This window comes from Nannochloropsis gaditana (assembly GCF_000240725.1).
Source record: "Nannochloropsis gaditana CCMP526 unplaced genomic scaffold scaffold072, whole genome shotgun sequence".
Taxonomy (NCBI): Eukaryota; class Eustigmatophyceae; order Eustigmatales; family Monodopsidaceae; genus Microchloropsis; species Microchloropsis gaditana.
In genome coordinates, this window is record NW_005803881.1 from 40816 (window position 1) to 68635 (window position 27820).

A 27820-nucleotide genomic window follows, 5' to 3' on the forward strand; every position below is an offset into this window, starting at 1 on the left:
ATTTGGGGCAGGAAGCTCTCCTTGCGGGCTCGTGTAGCACGGCCCCGACCAGCAGCAGCGGAGGCAGCTGCCAGCCCCTGGAAAGCGATGGCCTCCGACGGGTGGCTTACGTGGACGATAGGAGCGGGATGGCCATCCTGCAGACGTCAGACGGGGACATTGTTCGCTACGAGAATGTCCAAGGCCGGGATGGACGCGTGACGGCCCATATTCAGGTGGCCCACCGCTTTGCGATTGGGAGCAAAGGCACGTACACTTACCCTTCCGACAGCATTTCTAGCCAAGACACCCAGAAGGGCGACAGCCCCGTCCGTCGACCGGGGCGCGGCGTCGGCCAACGCCCTCTCCCCAAGTCTGTGACTGGGCCGCCGAGGCCTGGCATTTCCACCTCCTACCCCCCCGCGGGAGGGCTTCTCGACGAGGCGGGGGACAATCTCCTAGAGCTGGGGTTTCTGGGGCGCGGTGCCGGCTCTGTGGAGGTGGTCAAGGCTTTGCATTTCCCGACCATGAAGATGGTGGCGGTCAAAAAGGTGCCCATCGACAAGCCGAGCAAGCTCAGCCAAGCCATCCACGAACTCGAACAGCTTTTGAGCAACCAGGTCATGATCCGAGAGCGCATTGCAGACGACTCAACACGAGTGCACCCGTGTCGTTTTTCCCTGACGACCACGGCGGGAGGGGGGGGGGGAAGGGAGTACTGCCCTTTTATTGTCAGCCTCTACGATGCCTACAAGCACCATTCCCAGATCCGCCTGGTCATGGAATACATGAACGGCGGGTCGCTTCAAGATTTAGTCGACAAGGGAGGTTCTCGGGACGAAGCTCTCTTGGCCAAGATCGCCTACAACGTGTTGCGAGGCCTTAGTTACCTGCACAGCCAGGGCAAAATCCATCGGGATGTCAAGCCTGGCAATCTCTTGATCAACTCCAAAAATTTCGTAAAACTGGCTGATTTTGGGTTGGCCGCAAGCCTGGATAAGGTCAAATCGCAGACGGTTGGAACCAATCGGTACGTTCCGCCCGAAATGTTGGATTCCAAGATGGAGGACGAGGAGATCGAGGGAGAAGTAGCCGAAGAGGCCACGCAAGCGGACGGACGCAAGGCCACAGCCCCAGTCCCAAGCACGCCGCCTCTCAAAGGGCGTTGGAGCATTAAGGGTGACATCTGGAGCTTTGGGCTCTCGCTCTGGGCCATCGCAGAAGGCAAGTGTCCGTTCGCCCACGTGGCAGACGATGAGGTCCTGATTGCGGCCAGTGTGATTGACGAGCCGGCCCCTCGGATTTCCGAACGGTTCTCGCCGGAGTTTCGGGATTTTATCGAGGCGTGCTTGCGCAAAGATCCGCATCGACGGGACTCGGCTGACATTCTCTTGCAGCATCCGTTCATACGGTCCAAGGCCTACGTGCACCTCAACGAGCGGGAACTCGAGAACGTTGCGGATAAAGTCACCCTCTACTTCCAAACCCACCCCGCCAAGGCATTGCTTACCCCTGTCATGGTCCGGACATTGGCGGAGGAGATCCATTTGGATGAGCGATACGTGGGGGAGCACCTAAGAGAGGCCCTGGCCGGTCTCCCCTACGTTGATACAACGGACGGACCTCCTCCCTTGACACCGCCTACCGGATCGGAAAGGGAGGACAAGGAGGGACAAGGAAGCCCGGACGGGCTAGAAGGTAGAGAAAAGGAGAAGCGAAATGTGCCGTGTTGTGCGTTTATGTAAAAATGTCAGGGGTGGCGATGGCGTGGCCAGGGGCCGGCGAGGTACCTCGTAGTGATGATAATGTCCAGCGCAGCTTGCCGCAGTGTACGGTAAAGGATACTAATGTGCAAATTGGTGGGAACCCATTCCCTGGAAATTTTTATAAATTAAGAAGATGATTGCATCTCTAGAGCAACACAATGAAATTGTACTACGTAGCAGACCGATGAAGCATTTTCTTCCTGTACCGCACATGCCTACTTATTTTTCATATTTTTCCACATGCTCCCAGCTGGAGTTCCGCTTGTCGGCGTAATATTGCTGTCATCGATCTCAGAAGGCATTTGCTGAGCCTGCTCTTCCTTATGAAGTCTACCCTGTTGCACCCTCGCCGTCCTTGCTTTGGCGTCATCTGAGAAATAAGGCAAGTAGACCGTGGCCACTCCGAGTCCTGCCGCTGTCAAGCCAACACAGAAGGTAACAAGAAATTTACCAGCGTTCGGGTTGACTTTCGGAGGCATACTTGCTTGAGTGCGAGACGATGAAGAGAATCGATGAGTTGTGTAGGAGAGATGAGGCGGGGAGGTTATGACTTACGTGTGCTTCAGAGAAAGCTCCTGTAAAGATGATTGTGACGAAAGAACGCAGGCACGTAAGGTACATGTTTAATGCTTGTAGATTTTATTCCCCGTGACGCACCATGCTTTCAAATCAATCACAACCGTGCTACACTTTAAAAGTGGGAAGGAAAGAGTGTTGGGAGGGAGGTCATCTCCTTTTGCACGTGTCGGGTATAGTGCTTCGTATAGTGCTTCGTTTTCAGACCGTCCGCTGCGCAAGTGTAGGAATCAAGTGTCGCAAAATATATTGATTAAGGAAATTGCAAGTTGCTGTGGCAAATGCAAGAGTTCATGACTTGGTTTGCTCAAACTCTTTTGTCTTCGATTTTCTCTTTTTCATCTTTGAAATCTTTTCATGTTATTTCAATCTGGAAACAAACCTAAAATAGTCTAGACAGGATAAATGTTACCTCTTTTGAAGGATTGCCCATATTTTCGCGTGACACATCGCCTTACTACCACAAGACATGCTCATATTTCCTTGTGATCCTCGGCTGTCGAGCATAGTGGTCTGCTTGTTTGACGACACTCGCCTTTCTACCACGTGCCTTTATTTAATCTTTTCTTGTACATATTCTATCCGGGCCCCTTTCCTTCCTCATTCTTCATCTTCTTATTATACTCGCCTCTTTTTTACATCTCGGACGCACCCCCATGTCCTACTCTTTTTCTCTACTTGCGCTGAATAATGATCTTTTCAGTCCATTATTTTCCCCTCGCCACCATTTTCATTGCCCCCTCCAAAATTAATACCTTGCGCCAAAGGTAGCTCCTTGCTGTGGTTGATCGTACAGGTGGATCGACGCATGTACTGCTTCCACGCGTCGGACCCACTCTCCCGGCCCCACCCCGTCTCCTTGTTCCCCCCAAACGCGCCCCCGATCTCAGCGCCGCTTGTCCCAATGTTCACGTTCACGATGCCACAGTCCGAGCCCGTGGGCCCGGTCCACTCGAACATGCTTGTGGGAGAGGAGGTGAAAAGGGCGGAGGACAGCCCCTGACGGACGCTGTTGTTCATCTTCACCCCTTCCTGCAAATCCTTGATCTTCACCACGTACATGACGGGGACAAAGGCTTCTTCTTCCAGAATTTTCGCCGTGGCCGGGACTTCCACCACGGTTGGTTGCACAAAATTACCATGGGAGAGCATTCCTCCCTTCTCCACGCCGTGCCAGGGCTGCCCCCCCACCAGCACCTTTCCCCCTTCCTCCAGGGCCTTGGCGACGGTCGTTGTAAAGAGTTTGACTCCCTCCGGACGGTGCAGAGGCCCGCACAACGTCTGCGAGTCCAAAGGGTCCCCGATCTTGACCGAGGCGTACGCCTGCTTCAACCTCCCCAACACTTCCTCATACACATCTGCATGCAAAAACAAACGCCGGAGGCTCGTGCATCGTTGTCCTGCCGTTCCCACGGCCCCAAAGAGGGCAGCCCTGACGGCAAGATCGAGGTCTGCGTCCCGATCAATAATCATTGCGTTGTTCCCTCCCAGTTCCAAAAGCGCGCGTCCAAAACGCCCGGCCACGACCTGGTTCACGTGGCGACCTACCGTCGTGCTCCCCGTGAATGATACCAGCTCCATGCGGGGGTCTTGAATGAGAGCCTCTCCAATCTCCTTGCCGTGTCCACACACCAACGTGGCGACAGCCGGGTCGTGCCCTGATTCCTTCAGGACGTCTTGGACGAGCTTGACGAACGCGATGGCGACCAACGAGGTCGTTTCTGCGGGTTTCCAGAGGTTGACGTTGCCACACACCAAACTCAGTGCCACGTTCCAAAAATACACGGCGCAGGGAAAATTGAAGGCGGAAATGATGCCTACACAACCCTGCAATGGATTCCAACGTTCCATCATGAAATGGCCTGGACGCTCGGAGGGAATGACCGAGCCATTCAAAGTGCGGCTGAGACCCACGGCGAAGTCGCAAATGTCAACTGCCTCTTGGACTTCGCCAATGCCCTCCGGTAAAATTTTCCCCATTTCTGCAGAAACTAAGGCACCAAGTGCATGTTGTTTTTCTCGAATGCGTTGGCCAATCTGCCGTACGACCTCGCCACGGACAGGGGCCGGGGTCAGTGCCCACTTCTCTTTGGCCGCTAGCATGGCCTTGACAGCTCGCTCATAGTCGTCCCCAGAACCGAACTCTACTGTCCCAATCACCTCCCCCGTTGCAGGGTTAATTTGCGAATGTTTGGGACCTGAAGCGTACCAGGAATAACCATCGCAAACGCCTTTTTGTGTTGTTGTTTGCGACAAACCTAAGTCGCTGAGAAATGCATAACGTTGCTGCGGTCGAACAGAAGATGATGACATGAAACGAAGAAAAGAGTCGACGGTACGATAGCGGGCCGCAGCTGCTTTTCTGAACATGAACCGGGGGCTTTCGTGGATTCGGGACGGGAGATACGCAAGTGAAGTATGAAAAATTGTGGATTGCATTCAAAACGTTCCCACCGGATCAGAAGATCCTGTCCCAATATTGCGGCAGGCCCCTTCAAGTCGCAATGTGGTCCGACGAATTTCCCTTTCGGCGATCGACAGCTGACGCGTGCCCGCTTGTGATGGAAAAAGAACCTTCGCCTGCTGCATACGACGGCAGTCCCGTCTATGCCCTGTCCAGTGTGGACACCGCGTGTTGCGGGTGCGAGGGAGGATCGATGGGCCTCTAGATCTTTATGCTGTTGATGGAGTCGAGAGGCGAATGGTTGCATTGACATCGAACCCTGGCAAGGTCTTACTGCAAGCCCTACCTCTCCTCTCAATCGTGTAAATTAGCTTCAGAAATCAACAGGAGCAGCGAAAGCTTTCGCCGCAATTCATTTGTTGCTCTTTTGCCCGCGATAATTGCTTGCACCCTGGCCTGTTTTGCCAAACTTCTTGAGCCTTCTCTTCACCTTTCGTTTTGTCGCCTCTCCTACAAGCATGGTCCATCGGTACTTCACTGGGTCTAAACGCTCTGCTTCTTACGCGTTGGGGCTGTTTTTTATATTCCTTGTGGCTATCATTTGGGCTGGCGCTTCTGTTCTCATCCAGCATATCTACACGGATATGCACTTCGAGTCGCCGTTCCTTCTTACTTTCATTTGCACCAGTCTTTTCAGCGTCTACCTGCCATGGACATACCTGTGTGTACGGTTAGGATGGACGAAAAATCCCCCATGGCGGGATCCTACCTTGGAAAGCTCCGCCAGCGCTCATGAGCGGCGACCAAACGTCCTCTACTCGACTGTGCACAATGGGAAAGACACCGGTCAGGGCCCTATGGCCCGTATCCCTGATGAACTGCCCCTTCCATCTACCGTGCTGGAAAACCCATCTGCAAGAAGCGCCCCGGCTGAGGCCGAAGAATATTCGTCCTCCACTGAACCTCTGCGCTGGAGTCACCTGAAAACGCTTCGGACAGCGGTCGTCGTCTTCCCCCTCTTCTTCATCGCCAACTTCTCCTACAACCTATCCCTGGCACACACCAGCGTGACCAGTAACACCATCATTTCCACCACGTCCTCCCTCTGGACATTCCTCTTCTCCACTTGCCGAGGCCTGGAGCGTTTTGCCTGGGTGAAAATGGCGGGCTTGCTCCTCTCCATGGGGGGGACCGTCTTGGTCGGGTTGGCGGATCGGAACGGGGAGGGAACGAACTCCGTGGCCGGGGATGCCTTGTGCCTCTTCGCCGCCATCATGTACGGCGTGTATACGACGGCGCTGAGGGTGTTGGTCCCTGACGACAGGAGCGTCTCCTTCCAGCTTCTCTTCGGCTACGTCGGCCTCCTCTCCCTCCTCCTCCTCCTTCCCCCCACCCTCCTCCTCCTCCTGACCCGCGCCCTGCCCTCCGTCTTCGCGGGCCTGTCTCTCTCCGTTCTCGGCTTCATCGTCCTGAACGGCCTGGCCGACAACGTCCTCTCTGACTATTTGTGGGCCCGGTCCATCGTTCTCACCTCCCCCACCGTGGCCACCGTCGGTCTCTCCCTCACCATTCCCCTCGCCTTCCTTTCCGACGCTGCCCTGGGTAAGGCGCATGGAGGGCTCAAGGAGGTGCTCGGGGCCGTCGCAGTGGCTGCGGGCTTTGGCTTGGTTAGCTGGGAGCAGAAGGAGGAGGCGGAGGCGGAGGAGGAGGAGAGGGAAGGGAGGAGGATTCGAGCAGACGTGGGGGAGGGAAGCGAGGCTGGCATGGGGAAGAGTGGCGGGGATCAAGGGGGAGAAGAAGCCAAGAGCATGGTGGTGAGATGAGGTGGGAGGGCGGGAGGGAAGACAGAAGAAGTCTTGGGGGCTCCAGGGCAGAGGCTGAAACCCCCGCTTTGTATATGGCTGGGTTCGGGGTTCGGAGAACATTTAAAGTACCCCCATCTTTCAAGAAATGAAATCAAATCGCTCTCGGACGATCGGTTGTAGTCGTAGCCACCCTGAGCAGTGGGTGCCTGACAGAGACACCCTCGGGTGCCGTCCGAAGTGAGGACCGGCTCGCGGCTACTCATGTGGATTTGTTGTTTCCCGTGTCTCACCTGTCCCTCTCATGCGTTTCCTGTGCGCTCTTTTTGCATTCCCCTGCTCCACCCCGCCCTTGCCTCTCTCCCGCGGACCCCACACTTTCCTCCCTTCCCTCCCGACGCATCCACGACTCGTCGTGCACCAATCCGCCTTTATCCGGGCGATACCAGACATTTGTGCTACCTTCATATCCTGAGAGCACAGGATTCCGAAACGGCGTCCCTCCCCATTCCCCCCCCAAGGCCGCCTGCTTCTCCCACGCCATCAAGGCCCAGGAGACGGTGGGAAATGCCAAGTCGCCCCATGGAATCTCGTCCCACCGTACCAGACGCGCATCCAGACTCTCGTAGCCCGGTTCGATGTCCGTATTGCTGAGGGTCGCTTTGAAATATATGTGCACTTGTCCTATGTGACTGATGTCAAAGATCCCTAAAATTTGACCGATGTCTATTTGGGCACCAGCTTCCTCCCGCGCTTCGCGTGCTGCGGCCTCAGCCAAGGATTCGCCTTTCTCCATGTACCCCGCACAAAGATTGAAATAGCCTCGACGTGGTGGAATGGCACGCCGGCACAGAAGGAAGAGGGAGTCGCCCGTCTGGGGGCACCGGGAGGTGACGACAGCGCCCGTCACGATCTGGTGACAAAAAAGAGGGAGGCGACTTAAAGTAATACATCGATAACACTCACGACCTGCGTGAATGAATGCCTGTGGCTCCAAGTAATTTGGTCCCTTCGTACCGCTCGTCAATCCGTACCTTGGGGTTGTCATACAAGATGTGCGAGCAAGTCTTGCATGTCAGACGTGGCGGATCATCTTTGCCATATTGTCGCAGCTCGAAACCCGACAAATCTTGCTCTCCCGTAGTTGAGGACGCATATTTCGCAAACGGCCGCCGATATCTGGTATATGAAGGACATGGCAAGCTCTTCCTGCCCCTCACACCCAGGAGGCGGGAGGTCGAGCGTATCAGTGCAGAGAGGCAGTAGGGCTCTAGCATTTTGGAGGAACAAAACCCGCTATGCCTTGGATAAAATGAAGCTGGCCTGTGAGAGGTTGATGGATTGCATCGGTGAAAGTTTTCAGGACACAATAGTGGAGGTCACCATGCCATAAATTGTCGCTCATGGGGCCCCAGCGAACTTCAAGAAGGGAGAGCGTACACCCCCAAAAGCGCAGCATGTGTACTTTTATGCTTCGATAATTTGGATAAGGCCCGAACTGGAAATTTTGATAATATCTACATAAACTTTAACGCAGTAGCAAACTTTGTGCAGTGGACTGTAGCTGTCATCGGGAATATGAAGCGGGTTATGGTAGCATAGAAGCTACAAAGTTTCAGCCACTACTCTTCCACTTTCAATGGAAGGACAACAACAAATTACGAAAAGTCAAGTAAGCTTCCGCAATGATACCATCACTAGTAAACGTCGACATTTCGATTATTTTGAGGGTACATGGCATCTTTGTGGTAGCATTAGACTCGAACCAACCTGAAGCATTTTTGAGAATACCCTCAAGACCCACGAGCTATCTCTTGTAATTTTTTCTGCCATCGCAGCATACTGGATGAATCAAACATTTAATTTCATCTGAGTCCTAGCGAATATGTGCGGCATCGTCCTCCTACTGCTCAAGTTACGTACGCAGCCCCGCAGGTTCTGACGAAGGCCGGTAAGTACATCCTTCATGCTGGACGTCTTCCAATACGTCCACATCAAAGCCCTTTTCCACAGCAATTCCACGCAACTTTTGTATCAAAGCCTCATCGCGAACATTGGATCGTGAAAAGATCCAGAGCCCCGCATTGTTGAATCCACGTTGAGTCGTGCAAAGCCCATCTTTTGTGGGTATCGTAGGAGAACCTCCCGAGATTAAGGCGTACCCCTCGGCTTCGTCGTAAGCCACGATAAAGTAGGGTCCATAAAGCAGTCGGTTGGCAAACTCAAGGAAACACGGACCAACAGCCAAGCGACCAGGATCATTTTCGGGATCACGGACAGTAGCGCAGAGGTCCGCTTCGCGAATGATGTTGTTGACACCACCTTCGTTGGCATAGTTGTGAACAGCTACGTTGTTGGGGGACTTGATTGTATACTCTGCATACACACTGTGTGTGCGGGAGAGAAGTTCATTGGCGTGCCTAGTCCTCTGACACGTTTTCATTTCCTTCGTCTCCAATTTGTTCCCCGTGCGATTTCAGACCTCACTACCTACCAGAAGTTCCATTCTCCGTTAGGATTTCCGGCTTGTGTTGCCATTTGCTGATGGATGTACCAGCGTTTGCTTGCATACTCCTGCAAGTTTACAGGGTTCTGGGGGACCACAGTCTTACAGGCGCCTCCATCGCCTCCATGAAACCAGGCCTACAAAATGTAAAGGGTCAAAGACGGTGATTGCACTCGTAAAAGATTGCATTTTTGGCTCTCGTAAACACTGAATGCTTCGCGGTCCAAACGGTACTTGAGGTTACTCTCTCTTGCCGCTTCAGCCGCTTCAGTTGAGACGCCTGAAATCTAAAGTTGGCCCTTCGAAACATAATGCTGCATCTTCAAAGCATCTACAGCCCTTCAGTTCATCATACGAAGTGTACAATAATCCCTGTGAACAAAAGCAAGCGTACCTTGTCAAAGGAGAAGTCCGCCAAGACAGGAGCGGCGGTTGCTGTCAGAAGTATGGCATAAATCGAAGCAGACACGGTCGTTCGCATGGTTCCGTTTCCCCAAAAAAATGCTGATAGTACGAAAAATGTTGCAAGGTGAGCAGTCGCCCGGGTCTATCATGTGGTGCGCTGTGCCAGACGCTTGACAGGAAATGTGAACACGTCATGGGCCAGGCAAGATCGGGTCGACGGGCACGCACTCCGAGCGAGAGTGCCACATGGAGAGCAAAACAAGCACCACCATACCACAAATTAACAAATATCACACATCAGGCATGCTCCTATTAGAATACCCTTCAGATATATAGGGCACCAGCGACCATACATGCCGGGAATGTGAGGAAAAAGGAAAGTGGTGTGCCGCGTCCCTGCCCTCCTTTTTTCCTGCTCGGCTTGGAAGGAAATATTCGATTGGCGACATCGCGTAAAATTCACTCCTTAAAGGACACCATTACTGGAAGTCTTTTCGATCACGATGAAGTCACAGGCGTGCGTCACGTGCCTGGGGGTACGAACTTGTTTTTTTTCCCGTTGGTCGCATGGTTGTTCGATGTAAAAAGGGGACAAACTTTCTTTTGAGTCGTGGTACTGGCAATAAGGTACTGGTAATAAGGATGACACCATCGCATATGTACAGCCCGACATATGAAGTCACGGAGACCCTCCGTGGGGTCAAAACTCATCACCTGACAAACCACACAACACATTCCATCACACACATCATAGGGTTAGTGTGAGCGTGAATGCTGACGTCGACTGTATTAAAGTAGCCACCGCATACATGCTCGCCATGGAGGAAGCAGACTTGCAGTAGCCAAGACCTTTCAACCCATTTAGGCCCAATCATGGTCTGGCCCAGGGCACTTTAGTGGCTTCAATTCCGATTTTTCACTTCACATGGGAAATGTTGGAAGCGTTGGTAGCGGGTCTAGCAATGTGCTGCCGATCTCATCAACCCTGGTCATAGCAGGGCATGCCCTCCGAGTCAAGTCTTGCTTAGGCGCCGGTGGGACTGGGACCGTATACTTGGCCGAGGATGAAGCGCGGCGAAAATTTGCGATCAAAGTCAACCGTGTGCCTAAAGGGGATGTGGCGATGAACAAGGCGGCGGAGATGGAATTGGAGCAGCATGCCAGGCTCCCCCCGCATCCCCACCTTATCACATACATAGGCTCGCGTATTGAACACGTGTCACCTGCAGGCGGAGAAGGCGGTGCCAATACCGGCAAAGGAGGCTTCACGCTTTATTATCTCTTGACTGAATACTGCCCCAGCACGGTGCACGTCTTGTTGGAAGGTGCTGAGCGCCGCAAAGAACCCTTGGCCGAGCGGGACGTCCTCAACGTCTTCACTTCCGCCTGCGCCGCCCTTGTCCACCTCCACGCCCATGGCCTCGCCCACCGGGATGTCCGGGTGGAGAACTTGGTGTTGTCGACGGAAAGCAATGGGCAGCGGGTCAAACTCTGCGGTCTGGGGGCCAGTACAATGGAGACTGGGCCCCTGCGGAACAGCGCCGAGGTGGAGATCGCGCGAGAGGACATCGAACGACACACACGCCTGGCCTACCGGAGCCCGGAGCAGGTGGATTTATACTCGCAGCAGCCCGTGGGTGTGCCTGTGGACGTGTGGGCGCTAGGAGTGCTGCTCTATCGGCTCTGTTGGCGGGTCACCCCCTTCGAGGACAAGGCCGGCATGGTCCTTCCCATGGCCATCTTGAACGGAAAGTACGTCGTCCCTCCCTCCCTCCCCATCCCTGGCACGAATGGGCAGCAGTCCTTCCCGCCCTATTCTCCCGGTTTGGTGACCCTGCTCCAGTGTTGCTTGCAGCCCCGTCCCCAAGACCGGGCCACGGCAGCCGAGGTTTTGGAAAAAGTGCGCGAACTCATGGCGAGTGGAGAAATCGGCCGCCACGTCGACCTCCCCGCCCTTGGCCCTCTCCTTCCGTGCCCTGCCCCTTTGCCACTGGGTTGCTCCGCGTCGCCGTCGCCGTCGCCGTCCGGGGCTTCGCACCCGCGGAAGGGGGGAAAGAAAGGGAGAGCGAGCGGCACCTGCCCAGGGGAACGGGGGCCGGGAGAAGAGGATTTCCTGGGGCTGTACGACACGGCCACGCCACCAGACAAGGCTGCCCTGCGGGCGAGTCGACCGCAGGCTCCTCCCCCCACGTCCCTCTCGTCCTTGGAAGACATGCTCGGGCCCCCGGCCCGGTGGCCACGGACCAGGCCCGGGGTAGGGGGGGGCGGAGAGGAGGCCGGCCGCCTGGCGTCCCGGGACCGGGGAGAGGGAAGCAGGACGTCGACTCTGTCGGGCTCCCTGTCGGCGAGCTCCTCCCCTTCCCACCTGGTTGGGCTCGAGCGACACGGGAGTGTGCCTGGGCGATGCCGGGAAGGAGGCGAGGCTAGCAACGGGCTGGGGTCCCGAAGCCTGAGCTTCGTGGGCATGGGCCAGGCGCTGTCGATCTGGGAGGAGGATGAACGTTTGCGACGGCGGGGATGGGAAGAATGCGACCCGGAGCAGGGTAAGGGAGGTATGGAGGGGTCGAGGCGTAGGGGGGGAGGGAAGACGAAGGGCGACATGCGCCCTCGGAGGAGCAGCAGCAGCATTGGGAGCGGGAGCAGCAGTTTGGGCCTCAAGGCGGCCAGGCAGGTGTGGGGGCTGAGCCGGGGGACGAGCGTGGGCGGAGTGGAGGCGGTGGACCCGAAGGGCCCGGGTGTTGAGGCGAAGGATGATGGTATGGACCTGGCAGAGCTGGCGACAGTGGACCGAAGCGCCGCCCCCCTCCCACGCATGCTGCCCTTGGGCGCCCTGGTGGGCGAGGGCTCGGGCGCGATGCCTCGTTCCTCCTCCGCGTCCTCCTTGAAGAGCTTGGACGACGAGCCGAGCGGCCGCCCGCCCGCCAAGGGGGCCCTCTCGGCGCTCTGGCACCGGCGGATGCGGTCCATCATGGGGGCCAAGGGGGAGACGGGGAAGAAAAGTTGGGTGGTCAAGGCAACGAGCAAGGAGGCAGGGCAGCCCAAGGCCAAGTACGTGCGGAAGCTCGTCCTGGCCGTGTGGGAGGGGGGCATGCCTGCGTCTACTTTTTTCCTGGTCCTCTCCCAGCGCCCCGTCTTTACGAACCCGATCGTGGCCTTGAAGGCCTTGATCACCACCCTGAAAGTGCTTCAACAGGGGCCCCGCAATTTTCTGGCGACGTGCACCCCCTGCATGGGGGTGTTGGCGGACATGGGCCGGCGGTGGGAAGAGATTGGGAGCCGCGTGGCCAGCGACCCTTTGGAGGAGCAGCTCCCGCCCGCCGCCCGCGCCGAGGGCTACACCACGCTATCCACGGCATTGACCACGCCCGCGTCGACACCGGCGTCTTCGGGGGCATCGGGCGGGTCCCACGCGTTGGGGGCAGGGTACACGGCCCCTCCGAGCCAACAGCACAAGCGCCAGCACGTGGACGGGGCGTCGCTCAACTTGTTGGCACGACTTTCCCGTCTCTTGGTGCAGAAATTGCACTTCCACAAGGCCCACCCTGCCTTCGCCATGCATTTTACCGCCATTCCCACCATGCTTGGCTACGAGACCGTCCCCGTCTCGGGGCAGGAGGAGGACTTACAGGCGCTCACGCGGCTCTTGACCATGCAGGAATCCCTGCTCCAAACCACGGGTTTCCTCTTCGCCGTCCAGAACGAGTCCGTCGCCGTCACCGCGCGCTGGGCCCGCCTGCCCTTGATCGAAGAGGCCTACACCATCTTCGTGGCCTGCACCTTCCTCCTGGCCTCCTTGCTCGAGATCTCCGCCCGGGCGTCGGCCGGGCTCCCCCTCCCCTTCCTCCTTCCCGCCCTCCCCCATGAACGCCCCAAGGAGATGGGCGCCACTGCCTCGAGTCAAGGCATCCTCCCTCTTTCCTCCTCCTCGTCCTCGCCCCCCGATCCTCCCACCCTCCTCCACCGCTCCACCGGTCCAAGGGAGGCGCGCTCCCACTCGCAAGAGAAGGATCATCTCCGACAAGACAGCGTCCCCCTTCCCCCCCCGGTGGACTGGCGCGAGCGCGTATCCATCCTTTTGGCCTTACGTGAGCAGTACGAATCGCAGCTCCAGGCCCTTCGTGTCTTTTATAGGGCCGCGGAGGAGGTGGTGGAGGTGCGCAACATGAAGAGGATGCCGATCCTCCCTGTCCGGGATCCAGTGGCCTTCGACGGTGCCCTCTGCTGGAAGCCATTGACCATGCGCAGCCCCATGCGAGGACTCGGGCTCCTGGATCGGGCGAGGATGAACGAGGAGGGGAGAAAGGGAGGGGGAGGAAGGGGCAAGGAGGGGATACGCGGATGCCTCGGAGGTTGGGGTCGGACGGAGAGCCGGTAGGGGGGCCTCCCTCGTTGCCTTCCTCCCTGGAAAGCACTACGTTCTCTGACACTACCGGTCTGACCAAGGCCCGAGACACTGCACCCTGGCCGAACGCGGCCCCGGCGGCAGGGGGAAGCGTCGCTGGGGCGGCAACCCCCCCTCCTAGACAGGCCACCCCCTCCCCCTCCCCCTCCACGGGCGTGCTGCCCCTCACTCCCGCCAATCTCACGCCCCTCCGCCGTCCCTCTCAGGCCTCTTCCCCCCTCTCCACCGCCCCGACTGCCCTCCCCCCCTCGTCCTCCCTCCCCCCCTCCCCTCCCGCCAGCCTGACCGCAGGGTGGGAGACGTTTCACGATACTGTGGGCTTTTCCTCCTCCTCCTCCGCCGCTTCCTCTGCCCGCCCCTCACCCACGCCTGGGGCCTCATCCCATCAAATACCTCCTACCCCGTCTCCGCCCGTGCCGTCTTCAAGCATTCCTCAGCTTTTTTCTCAGCGGAAGGAAGAGCAGGTGGAGGAGCGACAGACAGTGCTACAGCCGCTCCAACAAGAGCCACCACCACAGCCACAACCAGGACAAGAGCAACAAGCACAGCCACCATCGCAACAACTACCGCCTGAGCAAACGCCCCTGCCGCCACAAGGAGAGGAAGGAAGTCCCCTCAAAGAAAGAGAGGAGGGTGACGACCAAGGGAAACCACCCTATCCACTACCCACCTTCCTCTCCTCTAGTGCAGCCCCCCCCCAGCCCCCCCTTCTCTCGGCCTCCTCTCTTTTGTCCTCCTCACGACTGTCAAGAACCTTGCCACCCTCCTTGCGTGGAGAGGCACGGGAAGGGGAGGAAGGGAAGGAACAAGAGGTGTGGTTCATGCCGTCGAGCGTGACGGAGGAGGAGAGCCTGCGGCGGCCGTTGGGGACTGAGGGCGGGGCTCGGGATGGGAAAGGGGAGGAAAGGGGGGAGGCCAAAGGAGAGGACGGAAAGGGACGTTTGGGGGGACGGGAGGGAAGGTGGGGATCTGTAAGCGGCAGAAGGAAAAGCAGGGGGTGGTGGAGGGAGGAAGGGGAGGAGGTATGGATCAGGTCGAGGGAGGGTTCCGAGGGGGATGGGGAGGAGGGTGCTGGGATGCCCTCTGGCTTGCCACAAGGGGGGCCGATGAAGGGACTACCGCCCAGGCTGTCGATGATAGAGGATGTGGAGGGAGGGAGGAAAGGAGGGAGGGGCGGAGGGCGGGAGGGAGGGATCGACATGAGTCGGAGGGATCTCTTGTCCTGGTCGTCGTCTTCGTCGGAAGAAGGGGAGGAGGAAGGGGAGGAGGGGATGGCGAGTGCCACGAATGGGAGCGGATTCCTACGAGCGGCGGCCTTCGGCTCGGCGACGGCGTCATGCCTGACAGGCCTTGGGGGGGGGGAGGATCGACCCCATCCTGATAGGAGACAGGGAAGTGGAGGGCGAGGAGAGGCGGGCCGAGAAGATGGAGGTCGGGGCCTGGGACGGCTTCAGTGGCCCTGTGCCTGGCGCGGGCACGAAGGAAGGGAGACCGATACAGAAGGAGGAAGACGCCGAGAGCAAAGGGAAGAGAGGAGAGCTCGAATCCCTCTCGTGGGATGTCCGCCCTGCCCTCTCGAGGACCACCTTCCTCCCGCCCACCCCTCCTCCGCACCCGCCTGCCACGCCCCCCGCCCCGCCTCCTCCGTCCTCTTCATCCACCCCCACGGTCCCGGTGAACCCGCAGCAGGACAAGCTCCTCCGAGCCCGGCGTCGGGAAGCGCGCACCCAGGCGTGGCGGGCGAACTTGAAGCCAGCTGTCGCCTCGGCCCTGTCCTCGTGCCTGCACGCGTTCCACGCCCATGGGCCCATGATTGCTCTGGACGAGATTCTCTGGGGGGAGGTGATTGGCCACGGGGCCTTTGCCACTGTCTATCGGGCCACGGTCCAGGGGCAGGACGTGGCGGTGAAAAAATTGGTCACTCAGAACAATCTGCCCATGGCGGAGAAGAGCCTCAGGGACTTCGAATCGGAAGTGGCATTGTTGCGAGAATTGCATCATCCCAATATCATTGCCTTTGTCGGTACCTGTGTAGATCCGGTGGCAGTTTTGACGGAATTCTGTCACCGAGGAAATCTGTTTATGGTAGTGAATGAGAAAGGGCCGCCCTACACGGAGATAGCTTGGAGCCGACGACTGTCGATTGCGAAGGGATTGGCCGCAGGGATGGAATATTTGCACAGTCGGGACCCGATTTTGATCCACCGGGATTTAAAGTCTTTGAACGTGCTCTTGAACCGGGCATGGGTGGTCAAAATTACGGATTTTGGCTTGTCGCGTTTCAAACCGCATTCTTTGACGGACATCATGACGATGCAGTGTGGCACCTACCATTGGATGGCGCCGGAGGTGATCAACTCTACCCAATACACGGAAAAGGCGGATGTGTACAGCTTTGGGATCATTCTGTGGGAAATAGCCGCACGAGCGATTCCTTACGAAGGACTGCAACCTGTCCAAGTGGTGGCCGCGGTGATCAACCGAAAAGAAAGACCGAAATTGCCCGAAGATTGTCCCGAAGATTACAAGGCCCTGGTCCGCTCCTGTTGGGCGCAGGAACCGGGGGACCGTCCCGGGTTCGTAGAAGTGGTGGCACGACTGGCGGCAATGGGTGAGTAGGAGCGTAGGCGGAGGGGGAAGGAATAAGGGAGATGCATGATAAGAATGTAATAGGAAACTGCATGGTAAAGAAAACTGCATGGTAAAATTATGCCTGTACAGCCGCTTATCGGTGTGCTTCGCTGCACAGGGCGCGCAGGGTGTCAGCGTTAAGATTGTGAGGACAGGGAGAATAAGGATGGAACTCTGAGCTGGATGCATGAGTGCGGGAGTAAGAGGGCATACTGTGCACTCCGGATGAGCACTTGGATGGAAGCATGTTACTAGATCGACGTGTCAGACGCACGCGTGATACAGGCTTATTCCGGCGCCTTGCAACCACACAAGTAGACACAACACAAAGCAAATTTTGAATCGTGCCCGGGAAAGCAACTGTCGCATATTCAAAATTCGCGAGCCGGTGACGCAGGCCGCAATACATGTTGATTTCCTGATAATTACACCGACTACCATGGCATTGCTGCCTCGCTAGCACTCCGATTCGCATGGCTTGCACTCCCGCGTCGTCCTTACCACGGCAAACCCTTTCCTTCCCTTTGTGCACAATGCCCTATTATCGTCATCATCCTAGGCACGAAAAGACTCGGGCTCTCGTTTCTCCCGGATATCATGGAAGAGAGCGCCGATGACGCCTCCCTCGAGTCGAGCTCAGAAGCACACCCAGAGGGACGTCATCATCGTCCTCGTCCTCGTCCTCGTCGTCCTCCTCCTCCTCGTCTTCCCCCCGACCCCCCCTTCCTCCTCCTCTTCCTCCCTCAGTTCTCTTCCCCTCTCCTCCTGCCCAACCTCTCCCTCCTCTTCCCTCGCGCCTCGCCCCCTGGCCCCCTCCATCCCTTCCTCGGTTCCTCCCCGTCCGTGCCTGGCAGAAAAACGCTCCACCGCCCTATCGTACTCCTCCTTCTCCTCCCGGACCGCCTGTTGACCTCTCCGCCTCTCCCCCTCCGTCATCCTCCCGATCCGTGCTTGCGCTTCCACCACTGGGATCCGCCCCCGCCGCATTTCCCAGGCGGCCAGGGACTTCACTTTGGGCGCCAAGGGCAACCCTTCCGGTCCTGCCCATGGAGGGGCATTCTCCCGCGCTTGGAAGGCCGCATAACCTCGGGCGAGACGCGATGCCTCGGCAGCCACGCGCCGAGAGGACGGGTGGACCCCGCCTCGACCCTCCCGGTAGGAGGGCCCCAGGCGGAAATAAGGCCGACGGCGGCGACGGGACAGGTGGGACCACTGTTGTCGCGCCACGTGTAGGAGCTCGAGGTGAGACAGGCATCGAAGCCCGCCACGGACGTGGTCCCGGAGGACCCCCGTGGTGATCAGGCCGGGCGCGTGGGGGGAAGGGTGGCTTGGAGAGGCCGGCGGGGGTGGGGGGGAGGGGAGGGGCAGGAGAGGAACACCTGCCCACTGACGCAAGAATACCCGGAAGTAGGCGGAGAAAGCGTCCTTGGTACGCAGCAGGTAGTGCGTGTCCGGGGCCGGAGGTGGGGGAGGAGGAGGACGGGGGGGAGGAGGCGTTCCGCGGTGCGGCCGGCGTAGGAAGAGGGTGTAGTCACGGGCCGCGACGGGCGCCAGGCGCTCCTTGCCGGTGGCACAAGCAGGAGCGGGGGGTGGGAGGGCAGGTGGGGGATGGGGGCTGAATTCACAGGACGTATGCGGGATAGTTGGGTCCGAGGTGGGTGCCGAGGCTGCCGTGACCAGGGACGGGGGGGCGGGTTCAGGCGATATTCGCCCATCCACATCTTCGGGCAAGGGGGCCCTTGCCATGGACGGACGGCCCTCAGACCGATATGGACTGCTTCCCGGCGACGAAGGGGAAGACCCACGCGTCGTGGGGGCCACGGCTGTCGTGGTGGAATCTGGCTCTGTCCGGGTGGCTGCTGCTCTGGGCTCCAAAGGCGTGCTCCCTCCCGCCTTGCGCGCTCGCTTTCCCATGCCGTGGACGTATATGCTGCCCTTTCACGATGTTAACACCAGTGCATGGCTCCATCAAAGATGCGGCATGGACATGTCCATGTGCATGGAGGCTCGTCTTGTCTCCGTCACTCCACCGCCAGCGGGTGCAAAGTGGGCCATAAAGCTGTTGCAAGCCCTGCTTGTCGCGAGTGGGACCGTGTGTTTGTCAAAGCCTTCATCGCGACACACTTGCGACAACGAGAGGTATACAAGAGATGTGTGTAAGGTGTGAAGGAATAAAAAGTGTGATATTTTTCATTTGGGGAAGGTCAAGCCCCACAGGGTCTCCTTTCAAGCCTTTGAAAAGTCAGTAAGGCAGGTATAATTGTGTACCACGTACAACATTCTTGGTAAAAAATATCACAACCAGGGAGAATTTAAAGACACGAGGGTACAATGAAGGTCCGGCCAACTTGCCGTTTCGCATTCCTTCACTCACATCGCCCGTCGCTTACGTGCCAAGGCGAGGAAAAGTGACGCAGAGCGTGGACTCGAGCATTTTTAGCATGTCCGCCGGTATCAAGGTCACTCGGAGGGCCGTGACGTTGGCGGCGCCCGTGACCGAACACCGCACATTAAGAGGGCCACCGTCGCTCAAGCCAAGACATTCCATGGCCTTCGTACATGCTTGAGCACGCTGATGGGTAGGGGGACCCTTGGTGGCGTGTGTGCCATGTGGAAAAAGGCTTTCAAGCGTTGTCCCTACCGTTGCTCAGAGAAGATCAGTCACTCTCCGTATCTTTCTGGCTGTGCGTCGCCCCGCCCGCTCGATGCTTTGATCAGGCACATGCTTTTCTTTTCTTTTGTAAGTGAACCTAAAGCAGCGGTGTGTATGACGATAAGCGCATGGATAGATAGCTGTGTGTGGTGGCGGACATGCCTTTTTTCCTGTGAGAACGAACCATATGTACAGTGTTCTCCCGTTCCGGCCCAGGGCCACTCGCTCTATCTTTTGGGTACGACAACACGCAAGCAACGTACACAAGTAAAAATGAACCATGATCAGGCCCCAACCTGTTGAATCATGCAGCATCAGCATAGTCAATGGGATACTCTGTTGTAGCTTTGGTCTTCTCAGTACTGAAATCGTCGAGATCTTCGATTGGCCGCTGCGAGCCGAACGGAGGATCGTCTTGACGCTGACCACTGGGCACCATGTTGCCAGAAATAAAAATGTGCCCACGCTTTTACAACATCTTGATTGAAGCATTGGTGTACGATGTGTTATGATGCACGCATTTCTCACGTTTTCCCTGGTTTCATCGTTCCTGCACATGGTTACAGTCACACTCCCATAATCCTTCAGATGGCTCGCCTTTTTGTCACCGTTGCCGCCCTGGTGGCCGCCTGTGCCACGGTAAACGCTTTCCAAGTGCCGCGCATGTCCTTGGACAAGTACAGGAGCGAGCTTGCTGAGACCGCCAAGAAGATTGCTTCCCCCGGTACGTTGGATAGAGGGGATGAATTAGGAAGGATAAAGCCGGGGGCAAGAAGAGGAACGCCTGTGTAACGGGAGGAAGTTGAAAGATCCAAACCCCACCATCGATATTCGAACGACCATGACTGAACGTATTTAATTAATCTAGTGAATATATGGCTCAGAAGTAAGTGCCATCGTGTTGGATGGTTGGGAAGCATGACAGACGGCGAGGCCGAGACTGATCACCGCCCTTTTACTTATCACCATTCATGAGAACCTTTCTCTTCCTTCTCAATGTATGTACACAGGCAAGGGTATCCTGGCCGTGGACGAGTCCACCAAGACCATTGGCAAGCGCCTGCAGTCCATCGGGGTTGAGAACACAGAGGCCAACCGTCAGGCTTACCGAGGCCTGCTCTTCACCACCCCCAAGCTCGGCGACTTTATCTCTGGGGCCATCCTGTACGAGGAGACTCTCTTCCAGGTCGGTACCCAGACGCTCTCTTTGGTTCGGGGGGACCATGAGGAGGTTGTCGTCACGCCCACAGGCTGGCAACTGTCCCGGACCATGCAGGCGTGAGACCCGTTGCAGTCGCTTCGCCTCCGCCTCTTTTCCCACCCCCGAAGGCCTTCCCCGGCAGCCTCCATCTAATTCCTCTCTGCCCGCCCCTTTCCCAACAGAACAACGTGGACGGCACCCCCTTCGTCAAGAACCTGGCCTCCGTGGGCGTGATCCCAGGCATCAAGGTGGATATGGGCCTCTCCCCCCTCCCCGGCGGGCACCCCGTCGAGACCTGGTGCACAGGCCTGGACGGCCTGGTGGAGCGCGCCCAGAAATACTACGCCCAAGGCGCCCGTTTCGCCAAGTGGCGCGCGGTGTTGCAGATCACGTCGGACGGGGCTCCCTCGGAGCTTTCCATCCAGGAGAACGCCTGGGGCCTGGCTCGGTACGCCCGGGCCGTGCAGGAGGGTGGCCTGGTGCCCATCGTGGAGCCTGAGATTTTGATGGACGGCGACCACAACATCGACACCACGGCCCGCGTCCAGGAGCGTGTGCTTGCCGCGGTCTACAAGGCCTTGTCGGACAACGGGGTCTTCCTGGAGGGCTCCCTCTTGAAGCCCTCCATGACCCTCCCGGGCGCGGACTGCGGCGAGTCTGTTACCCCCGAGAAGATCGCTGAGTACACCGTCCGCACCCTGGAACGCCACGTCCCTTCCTCCGTCCCCGGTGTCATGTTCCTCTCGGGCGGGATGTCCGAGGAGGAGGCTTCCATCAACCTGAACGCCCTCAACAAGCGCGAGCGCAAGGGCCCCTGGTCCCTCTCCTTCTCCTACGGACGCGCCCTCCAACAATCCTGCCTCAAGGCGTGGATGGGCAAGGCCGAGAACGTCCCCGCGGCACGCACAGCCCTCATGGCCCGCGCGCAGGCCAACAGCGAGGCCAACTTGGGCAAGTACGTGGCGGGCTCCCAGCCGTCCGCGGACGAGACCCTCTTCGTGAAGGGATACAAGTACTAAGCAAGGAGAGATAGATAGAGGAAAAGAGCAGGGGGAAGCGTGGGTGGGGATGGGCAGGTGGGGAGCGGAAGGAAGGGACCGGCGGGAGGGGAGGGCTGGACAGCGTGGCGTCTTATGGTTCCGTGGAGAGGAGAAGCCTCCAGCTGATTACATGGGGCAGACGATGGATGTGGAGGGAGGGGGGGAGGTCGGGTGGGCCACGGGCCTTATGGAGTGGAAGGCAGGCTTGCGACGGAGAAATGGGGAGAGAGAGGGGATGCCGTGACCCTCCACTGCCCACGGTCGGGGAAGCGAGTCAGAGAACATCTAGGGCGGGGTAGCACTAGTGTGGGAGAATGGCTCGTGACATTTCCAGAAGCTTCCTGGGGCCCGCTTTAGAGTGAGTGGATGTCATCTTGAGAGGGTGGAGTCCAGAGCCTCGATCGCACGTCGAACCGGATTGTCTAGCCCCTCTCTGTGCGACCAGAACGGAGACGAGGAAAAAGTGCCCGTAACAATTGGACTCTGGCGAGATGTCGGTCGGGGCGTGCAGGGGCTATGGCGTCGGTCGTGCGTATGTGTGGTTATGAATGTGATCTATGTGAGTGAGGTACCGTGGGCAGGGGAGGCGAGAGGAAGAGGGGCCAACCGGCGTGGAAGGCCCGGGATGTGTTTGGAGGCTGCGGTCGTCGAGAAGGAACTATCGTCCACTTCCCTTTAAGAGGAGATACTGCCTTGTTTCGTTGCTTTCCTCCCACCTTCACGACGAATTCAACGCTCTGTAGCCGCGTGCTCTACGTTACTCTGTGGGGGGGGGGGTTCAAAGGCGCCTTGGGAACGAGGCCCCCGGCCGTGCTTCCCCCGCCCAAAGACTCTTACGCCATGACGGTTGAGGTAAGCCTTGCACAGGAGGATTGCCATGCAGACGGACCGCAGCCGTCCTTCCTGTGGGACTGCCCGGCTTCCAAACAGATCGCGTGCATCGGAAAAAAAAGAGCCAAGAGGCCAAACCGGCCCCCAAACCCTCCGCCCCCCCCTTTCCACCCAACAACGTGCATAGAACACGTTTCATCACGAGTATGTTCATAGTTTCTTTGACGGTGGCATGCCCTCGCCCGGCGGCCTCTTCAGGCACCCCACGGACCCAACGTTGCCCTCCCGGTCCTCGTGCCCACCATCACCTCCACGGCCAATCCCGTCGTGAACGGCCCCCCTGCACCCCGCATGCCCCCACGTCGAACCCACCGACCTGGACCTTGGCTCCTTCTCCCCTTCTCCCTCCCTCCCCAGGCCCCCCCTGGCGTCTCGACGAAGGCCAGCCTCCCCGTGCCTCCCCCTCCTCCGTCTTCCCCTCCCCGGTGCAAAAATTTCCCCAGTTGCGCCCACCAGGCTGCTTTCTTACCACAGGAAGGCGGCCGCTGCTCCTCCTTCCCTCCATCCCTCCGCGCCCATCCCTGCCGGGCTCCCCCTTTCCCAGGCGGTGCCCCCAACCCGGAGCGCCTCCCAAGCCGACCCCGGACTTGTCTCCCCAGGGCTGCCCAGCCAGTCTGCAGGATCGGACTGTTCACGTAGCCCCTGAATACGCCCTCCCGGGTCGTCAAAGGGACGAGCCGGGGACCGAAGAGCCAGCCACAGACCGCCCCCCCCACCAAACCACCCAGATGCCCAAAGTTGTCAATCCGGGCGCTGCTCATCCCCAAGACCCCGTTGATGACCACCGCCTGGGCGACAGAGCGCAAAGGCCCCTCCAAATTCCAAACGTGCCGGTGCCGGTAGCAAAAGAGCCCGACGGCGCCCAAAAGGCCCGAGACGGCCGTCGAGGCTCCTATGGAAACGGGGGCCCGCCCGGAGACGAAGGAGAGGGCATTGCCCGCCAAGCCGGAGAGGATGTACAGGGCCAAGTACTGCATGGGCCCACCAAAGAGGGGTTCTATGAAATGCCCCAGATTGTACATAGTGTAGGAGTTCGCCATCAAGTGTTGGATGTCTCCGTGGAGGAGCATGGGGGTGAAAAGGCGGTAGAGCTCTCCCCGGCGGATGAGCTGGTCGTTCTTAGCGCCCATCAAGGTGATGCTAGGATCCACTTGCTGCGCGATGAAAATCGCCACATTCAAAGCAAGAAGTCGATTTGTCCAGTTCGACAGGTCGATCCCGCCTTCCCCCCTCCCTGAGAGTCCGCCTCTCGCCCCCCCTTCCCCCGCGGCCGCCATAAGGTTGCCCTCGTCTACCACGCCCACTGGCGCCGTACGCGGGCAGAAAACGCCGCCGTGAGAGCATCCTAGGCCAGGAATGCATCATTGTGGTCGAGGTTGAAGTCGACGCGGACATGCAGGAGCTAGGAGGGGGCGGGGCTGGGAGGACGGAGGAATGTTGCTGGGCATGCTTTATCCAAGCCACCGGGAGCGGAAAGGAATGAGAGCGGGACACGGGCGCAGAGGATGGCAAGACTGTCGACGCAACAGTAGCTATCGCAGCTAAGATCAGCGGCAAGGACATCAGAGACGCCTTCCTGCGACATCGCATGGTCGCCACGGTAGAGGGGCTCCCACCCCTCGTGTTCGTTAAAGACACTTCAACTGCCTACGTTTGTGGAAAGTGTGGGGTGGGTATGAGGACGATACGCTAGGTCATGGTCTGGGACACGCAGTCCACTCGTGATTGAGTACATATACACAATCAGGACACAAAAAAGTCTTGACAAGGTCCTGAAAGTCTTCATTTTTGGAGATTGATATCTTGCCTCCTCCTCAGCGAGGAAAGCGGCAACCTCCTCTATTCTATGTAGCTCCTCGAGCAAAATGCTCGAAGCAAGAGATTGAAAAAGACGTCACACAGTCCGTTGATAGAATAGAAATGTCAAACCAGGGAATTGCAAAGAAAAGCAATTGAGCGACGCGTGGATGTAGCCCTGAACACTTTCGCTTTCGCTCTGATATGCCTGTCGTTGTTACATACTTATCATATAATAATTATGTATCCACTTAAACAATTTGTGCATCTCAACGAAGGCAGGACAAATGGCACAACGCATGGTAGACGCTTTTAATCACTTCGTGGACTTGCACATCGTTCCGAAGGTGCAACCCATCGTCGAGAAGGACCTGGTCCCGGACAGCGTAATTCGCCTCGGTATGTTATACAGGCGTCGATTCTTCCACCCAAAGGCCTACTCAGCCATTCGACTCATCCGACACATGCCCGCTGTTATGTACTTGGAATGCTCGATCAAAACTACGTGATGATTCATTAAGTTTCAACATGCCTCTTTCTCACGTTTCCTTCCGACCGGTCCGTGTATAAATTAACACAGGCATTCGTTCAATGCTACGGGACATGCTGTGCGATTTCAAAAATCGCGGTCTGGAGGGAACTATGACCGCTAAACAGGCCTACGTCGACGAGCTCAAGACCCTGCCCATAGCCGTGAGCACGGGCGCGGCAAATGAACAACACTACGAAATACCCACGGCTCTTTACCGACTGATGTTGGGTCCATGGATGAAATATTCCTGTGGATACTGGCCGAAAGCCGACACGAGCTTCGTGGATTCGGAAACCGAAATGCTGGAACTGTATTGTAGGCGTGCGGAGTTGGAGGATGGGATGACCGTCTTGGATCTAGGCTGTGGGTGGGGCTCTGTCTCTTTGTACGTCGCAGGAAAGTACCCTCGCAGCCAAGTCTATGCCCTGAGCAATTCCGCCACGCAACGGGAATACATCGAAGAGGAATGCAAGAAACGGGGCTTGACAAACCTGACAGTGTGGACGGCGGATATAAACGACTTTGAAGGGCCGGAGGCAATGGCGGGGAACGGGGGCGAGGATAAGTCGCGCACGGGGGGAAATTTCTCGTCCAAGTCTCCAGGTATCGAGGGATACGCCATGGAGGCAGGGGTCATGCCCACCCCGTCGGTGGAGGGCGGCGACGGCGGGAGTGGCGACACCCGAAGGGGGGACGCCTTCGACCGGGTAATTTCCATCGAGATGTTCGAGCACTGCAAGAACTACCAACGCCTCTTCGCCAAGGTGGCAGGCTGGCTCCGGCCCGGGGGCAAACTGTTCGTGCATGTTTTTACGCACGCGACCACGCCTTACCATTTCGAGAAGAGCTGGATGGCTGAGAACTTCTTCACAGGGGGTACGTGGGAGTCAGTGCGGGAAGCGCAGAGGCAATGCTTGTCAGACGAAGGCTGGAAATGGGATAGTGCAGCGATGAATGAGGAGTGCGGCTGTCAGGCTGCTCTGTTGTGACTGACGACATACAAACCCCCCCCCTCCCCCACCACCCTGACTCTCGAACCCCTCGGCTTGACGGCGCTCAGGGCAAATGCCCTCCCAGGACTTGTTCTTGTACTTTCAGGACGACCTAAAAATCGAGGCACAGTGGGTTTTGAATGGAAAGCACTACAGCAGGACAAACGCGGCCTGGTTGAGCAACTTGGATCGACACAAGACCGAGGTACGGAGGGTGACGACATGGAGCATGCAAGGATGCGGCAATGCGGTGGGATAGAACGTGGATATAGAGGGTGCGGTTCGACCGGTTAAGAAAATTTGTTGCTCTTGCCATTGTTTGGATGGAAGTGGGAGAGGGATGCTTATTCGTAGCCCAGGCATTCCTCTCACCCGCGTGCCCTCCCTCGTGACAGGCAAAGCGTTTGCTTGCAGATATTTACGGCCCTGAGAAAGCCACGAAGGCTTTCGTGGATTGGCGCCTTTTTTTCTTGACATTGGTGGAGTGTTTTGCTATCGATGATGGGAACCAATGGGCGGTCAGCTTGTACCGCTTTGTGAAGCCTCTGCCGGGGAAGGGCGTCGATAATGAAGCGCTGGCGTGAAAAAGCTTAAGCTCTCGTGTCTCGAAAACGACAAGAGAGATAACTTATAGGATCATTTACGAAAACATTTGCAGAGATTATATATATAGAGGACCTTTGCTGTCGGGACTGAGATTAAAAAAATAGAAGACTCAAAGACAGGAGCCTCAAGTAGACTCGACGAGGATGAGCGCCAATACAGGGTCCATGTAACAGCATGCATACAATCCCGTGAGGATTGCCGAAACACCCATATGAATTGATAAATAATTCAAAAGCACTCTTGTGAGAGCTGATTCACAAATTTTATTTTATCAGACATTTTTTAGACAAAAATGGAAACCAAAGAGCGGCACTTTTTCTCCGCCAGCCTCACGCCCAAAAATCAGTGAAAGCATCAAAAAAAGCAAACGTGCACGCAGAGATGAACACAGATCGCAAAGAGGCCCAACAGTGTCGACGCTACGCGTTCAGCTTAATCAGCGGAAGAAAAAATGAATAGAAAGCATGCCAGGTACATGGGCCGGAGGTCGTGCGTGTTCTGACACGAAGAAGGGGCGTCGCCACCTCTTCTTCTACACACGATAAACCATGTTTCGACCAAATGAAGCAAAAGTTCATGCTTTGGCGCCCTTGAATCAAGGTATCTCATCAATCGAATTATTCCCTATCCCATTCCATCAGAATATCTCACGCAGGTGTATTTAAACGATTGTAATATCAGGGCATCTAAGTTCACCACGATCCATCATAAAGCGTTCCTCCCTCCTGCATCAAGACGACTATAAGGCGGTTGGTTTCGCACCGGCAGCTTCATAAAAAAGTGTCTTATGCCAACAACACGGTCAACTCATAATGGTCATTATCGTACAATGCAAACAGCCACTTCTAGCTCCTACAGTGAGCAAGAGGGCGGGGACGATGATTTCAGCGTCAAATACACCTCGCTCCGTGACTCCCCCTCTTTGTCACAAAATCATAGCTCGCCCCCGCCCGCCACGGACAACAGTATGAAAGACTCCTGCACCGTTAAGGGCTTCTCCAACGGCAGTAAATCTTCCGGCTTATCACCTGAAATGAATTCTCCAGCTGCGGGACCCAATGTCTCAAAACCACGTCGCACATATGGTTCGATTATGCATGCCATTATCATCTGTTGGCTGGTAATAGCCATGTCCTTCGGGCTCAACATTCTTAATTTTCTCGTGTACTTGACGGTTCGGCCCTGGTCCCGGAGGACGGCGCGACGGCTAATAGGAAATTGGTTCCAAAGCATGTGGGTGAGTGTCATGAGTTATCTGATGCCACCCAGCGAACTGGTGCTCAGCGGAGACGTCTTCCCGAAGACGATGGACTCAACCCGACCCGCCATCATCATCGCCAACCACCAAGTGGACGCGGATTTCTGGTACTGCTGGGAAGTAGCCCGGGCGCACCAACTACAGGGTCAGCTGAAGATCATCCTCAAAGCGGAGCTGTCGCAAGTGCCCGTGGTGGGCTGGGGCATGCGGCAATTTGAGTTCTGTTTCCTGCGTCGGAATTGGGAGCAGGACCGGCGGGGTCTCACCCGTCTGCTTTCTTCCTTTATGGAGGACGGTTTGAATTGTGCCTTGCTCCTCTTCCCCGAGGGCACTACCATCAACACGGAGTCCTTGGCGAAATCCCACCGCTTCGCGCAGC

General features: G+C 57.3%; 4 protein-coding genes across 4 annotated transcripts; 3 read left to right on the forward strand and 1 right to left on the reverse strand.

The window, feature by feature from the left end:
• Window positions 1-750: 750 nt before the first annotated feature.
• Window positions 751-910, forward strand: NGA_2072300 (serine threonine protein kinase; the record flags this gene model as incomplete). The annotated part of the gene is made up of 1 exon (XM_005855931.1): window positions 751-910. A coding segment is annotated over exon 1 (158 nt), but the record flags the coding sequence as incomplete, so codon positions are not given.
• A 149-nt stretch (window positions 911-1059) lies between these two features.
• Window positions 1060-1583, forward strand: NGA_2034300 (traf2 and nck-interacting protein kinase-like protein; the record flags this gene model as incomplete). Its single annotated transcript, XM_005855930.1, has 1 exon — window positions 1060-1583. A coding segment is annotated over one exon (524 nt), but the record flags the coding sequence as incomplete, so codon positions are not given.
• An 8605-nt stretch (window positions 1584-10188) lies between these two features.
• Window positions 10189-12401, forward strand: NGA_2008610 (serine threonine protein; the record flags this gene model as incomplete). The annotated part of the gene is made up of 1 exon (XM_005855929.1): window positions 10189-12401. A coding segment is annotated over exon 1 (2038 nt), but the record flags the coding sequence as incomplete, so codon positions are not given.
• A 10365-nt stretch (window positions 12402-22766) lies between these two features.
• NGA_2130210 (uncharacterized protein) lies at window positions 22767-23514 on the reverse strand (the record flags this gene model as incomplete). Its single annotated transcript, XM_005855933.1, has 1 exon — window positions 22767-23514. A coding segment is annotated over one exon (748 nt), but the record flags the coding sequence as incomplete, so codon positions are not given.
• Window positions 23515-27820: the final 4306 nt, after the last annotated feature.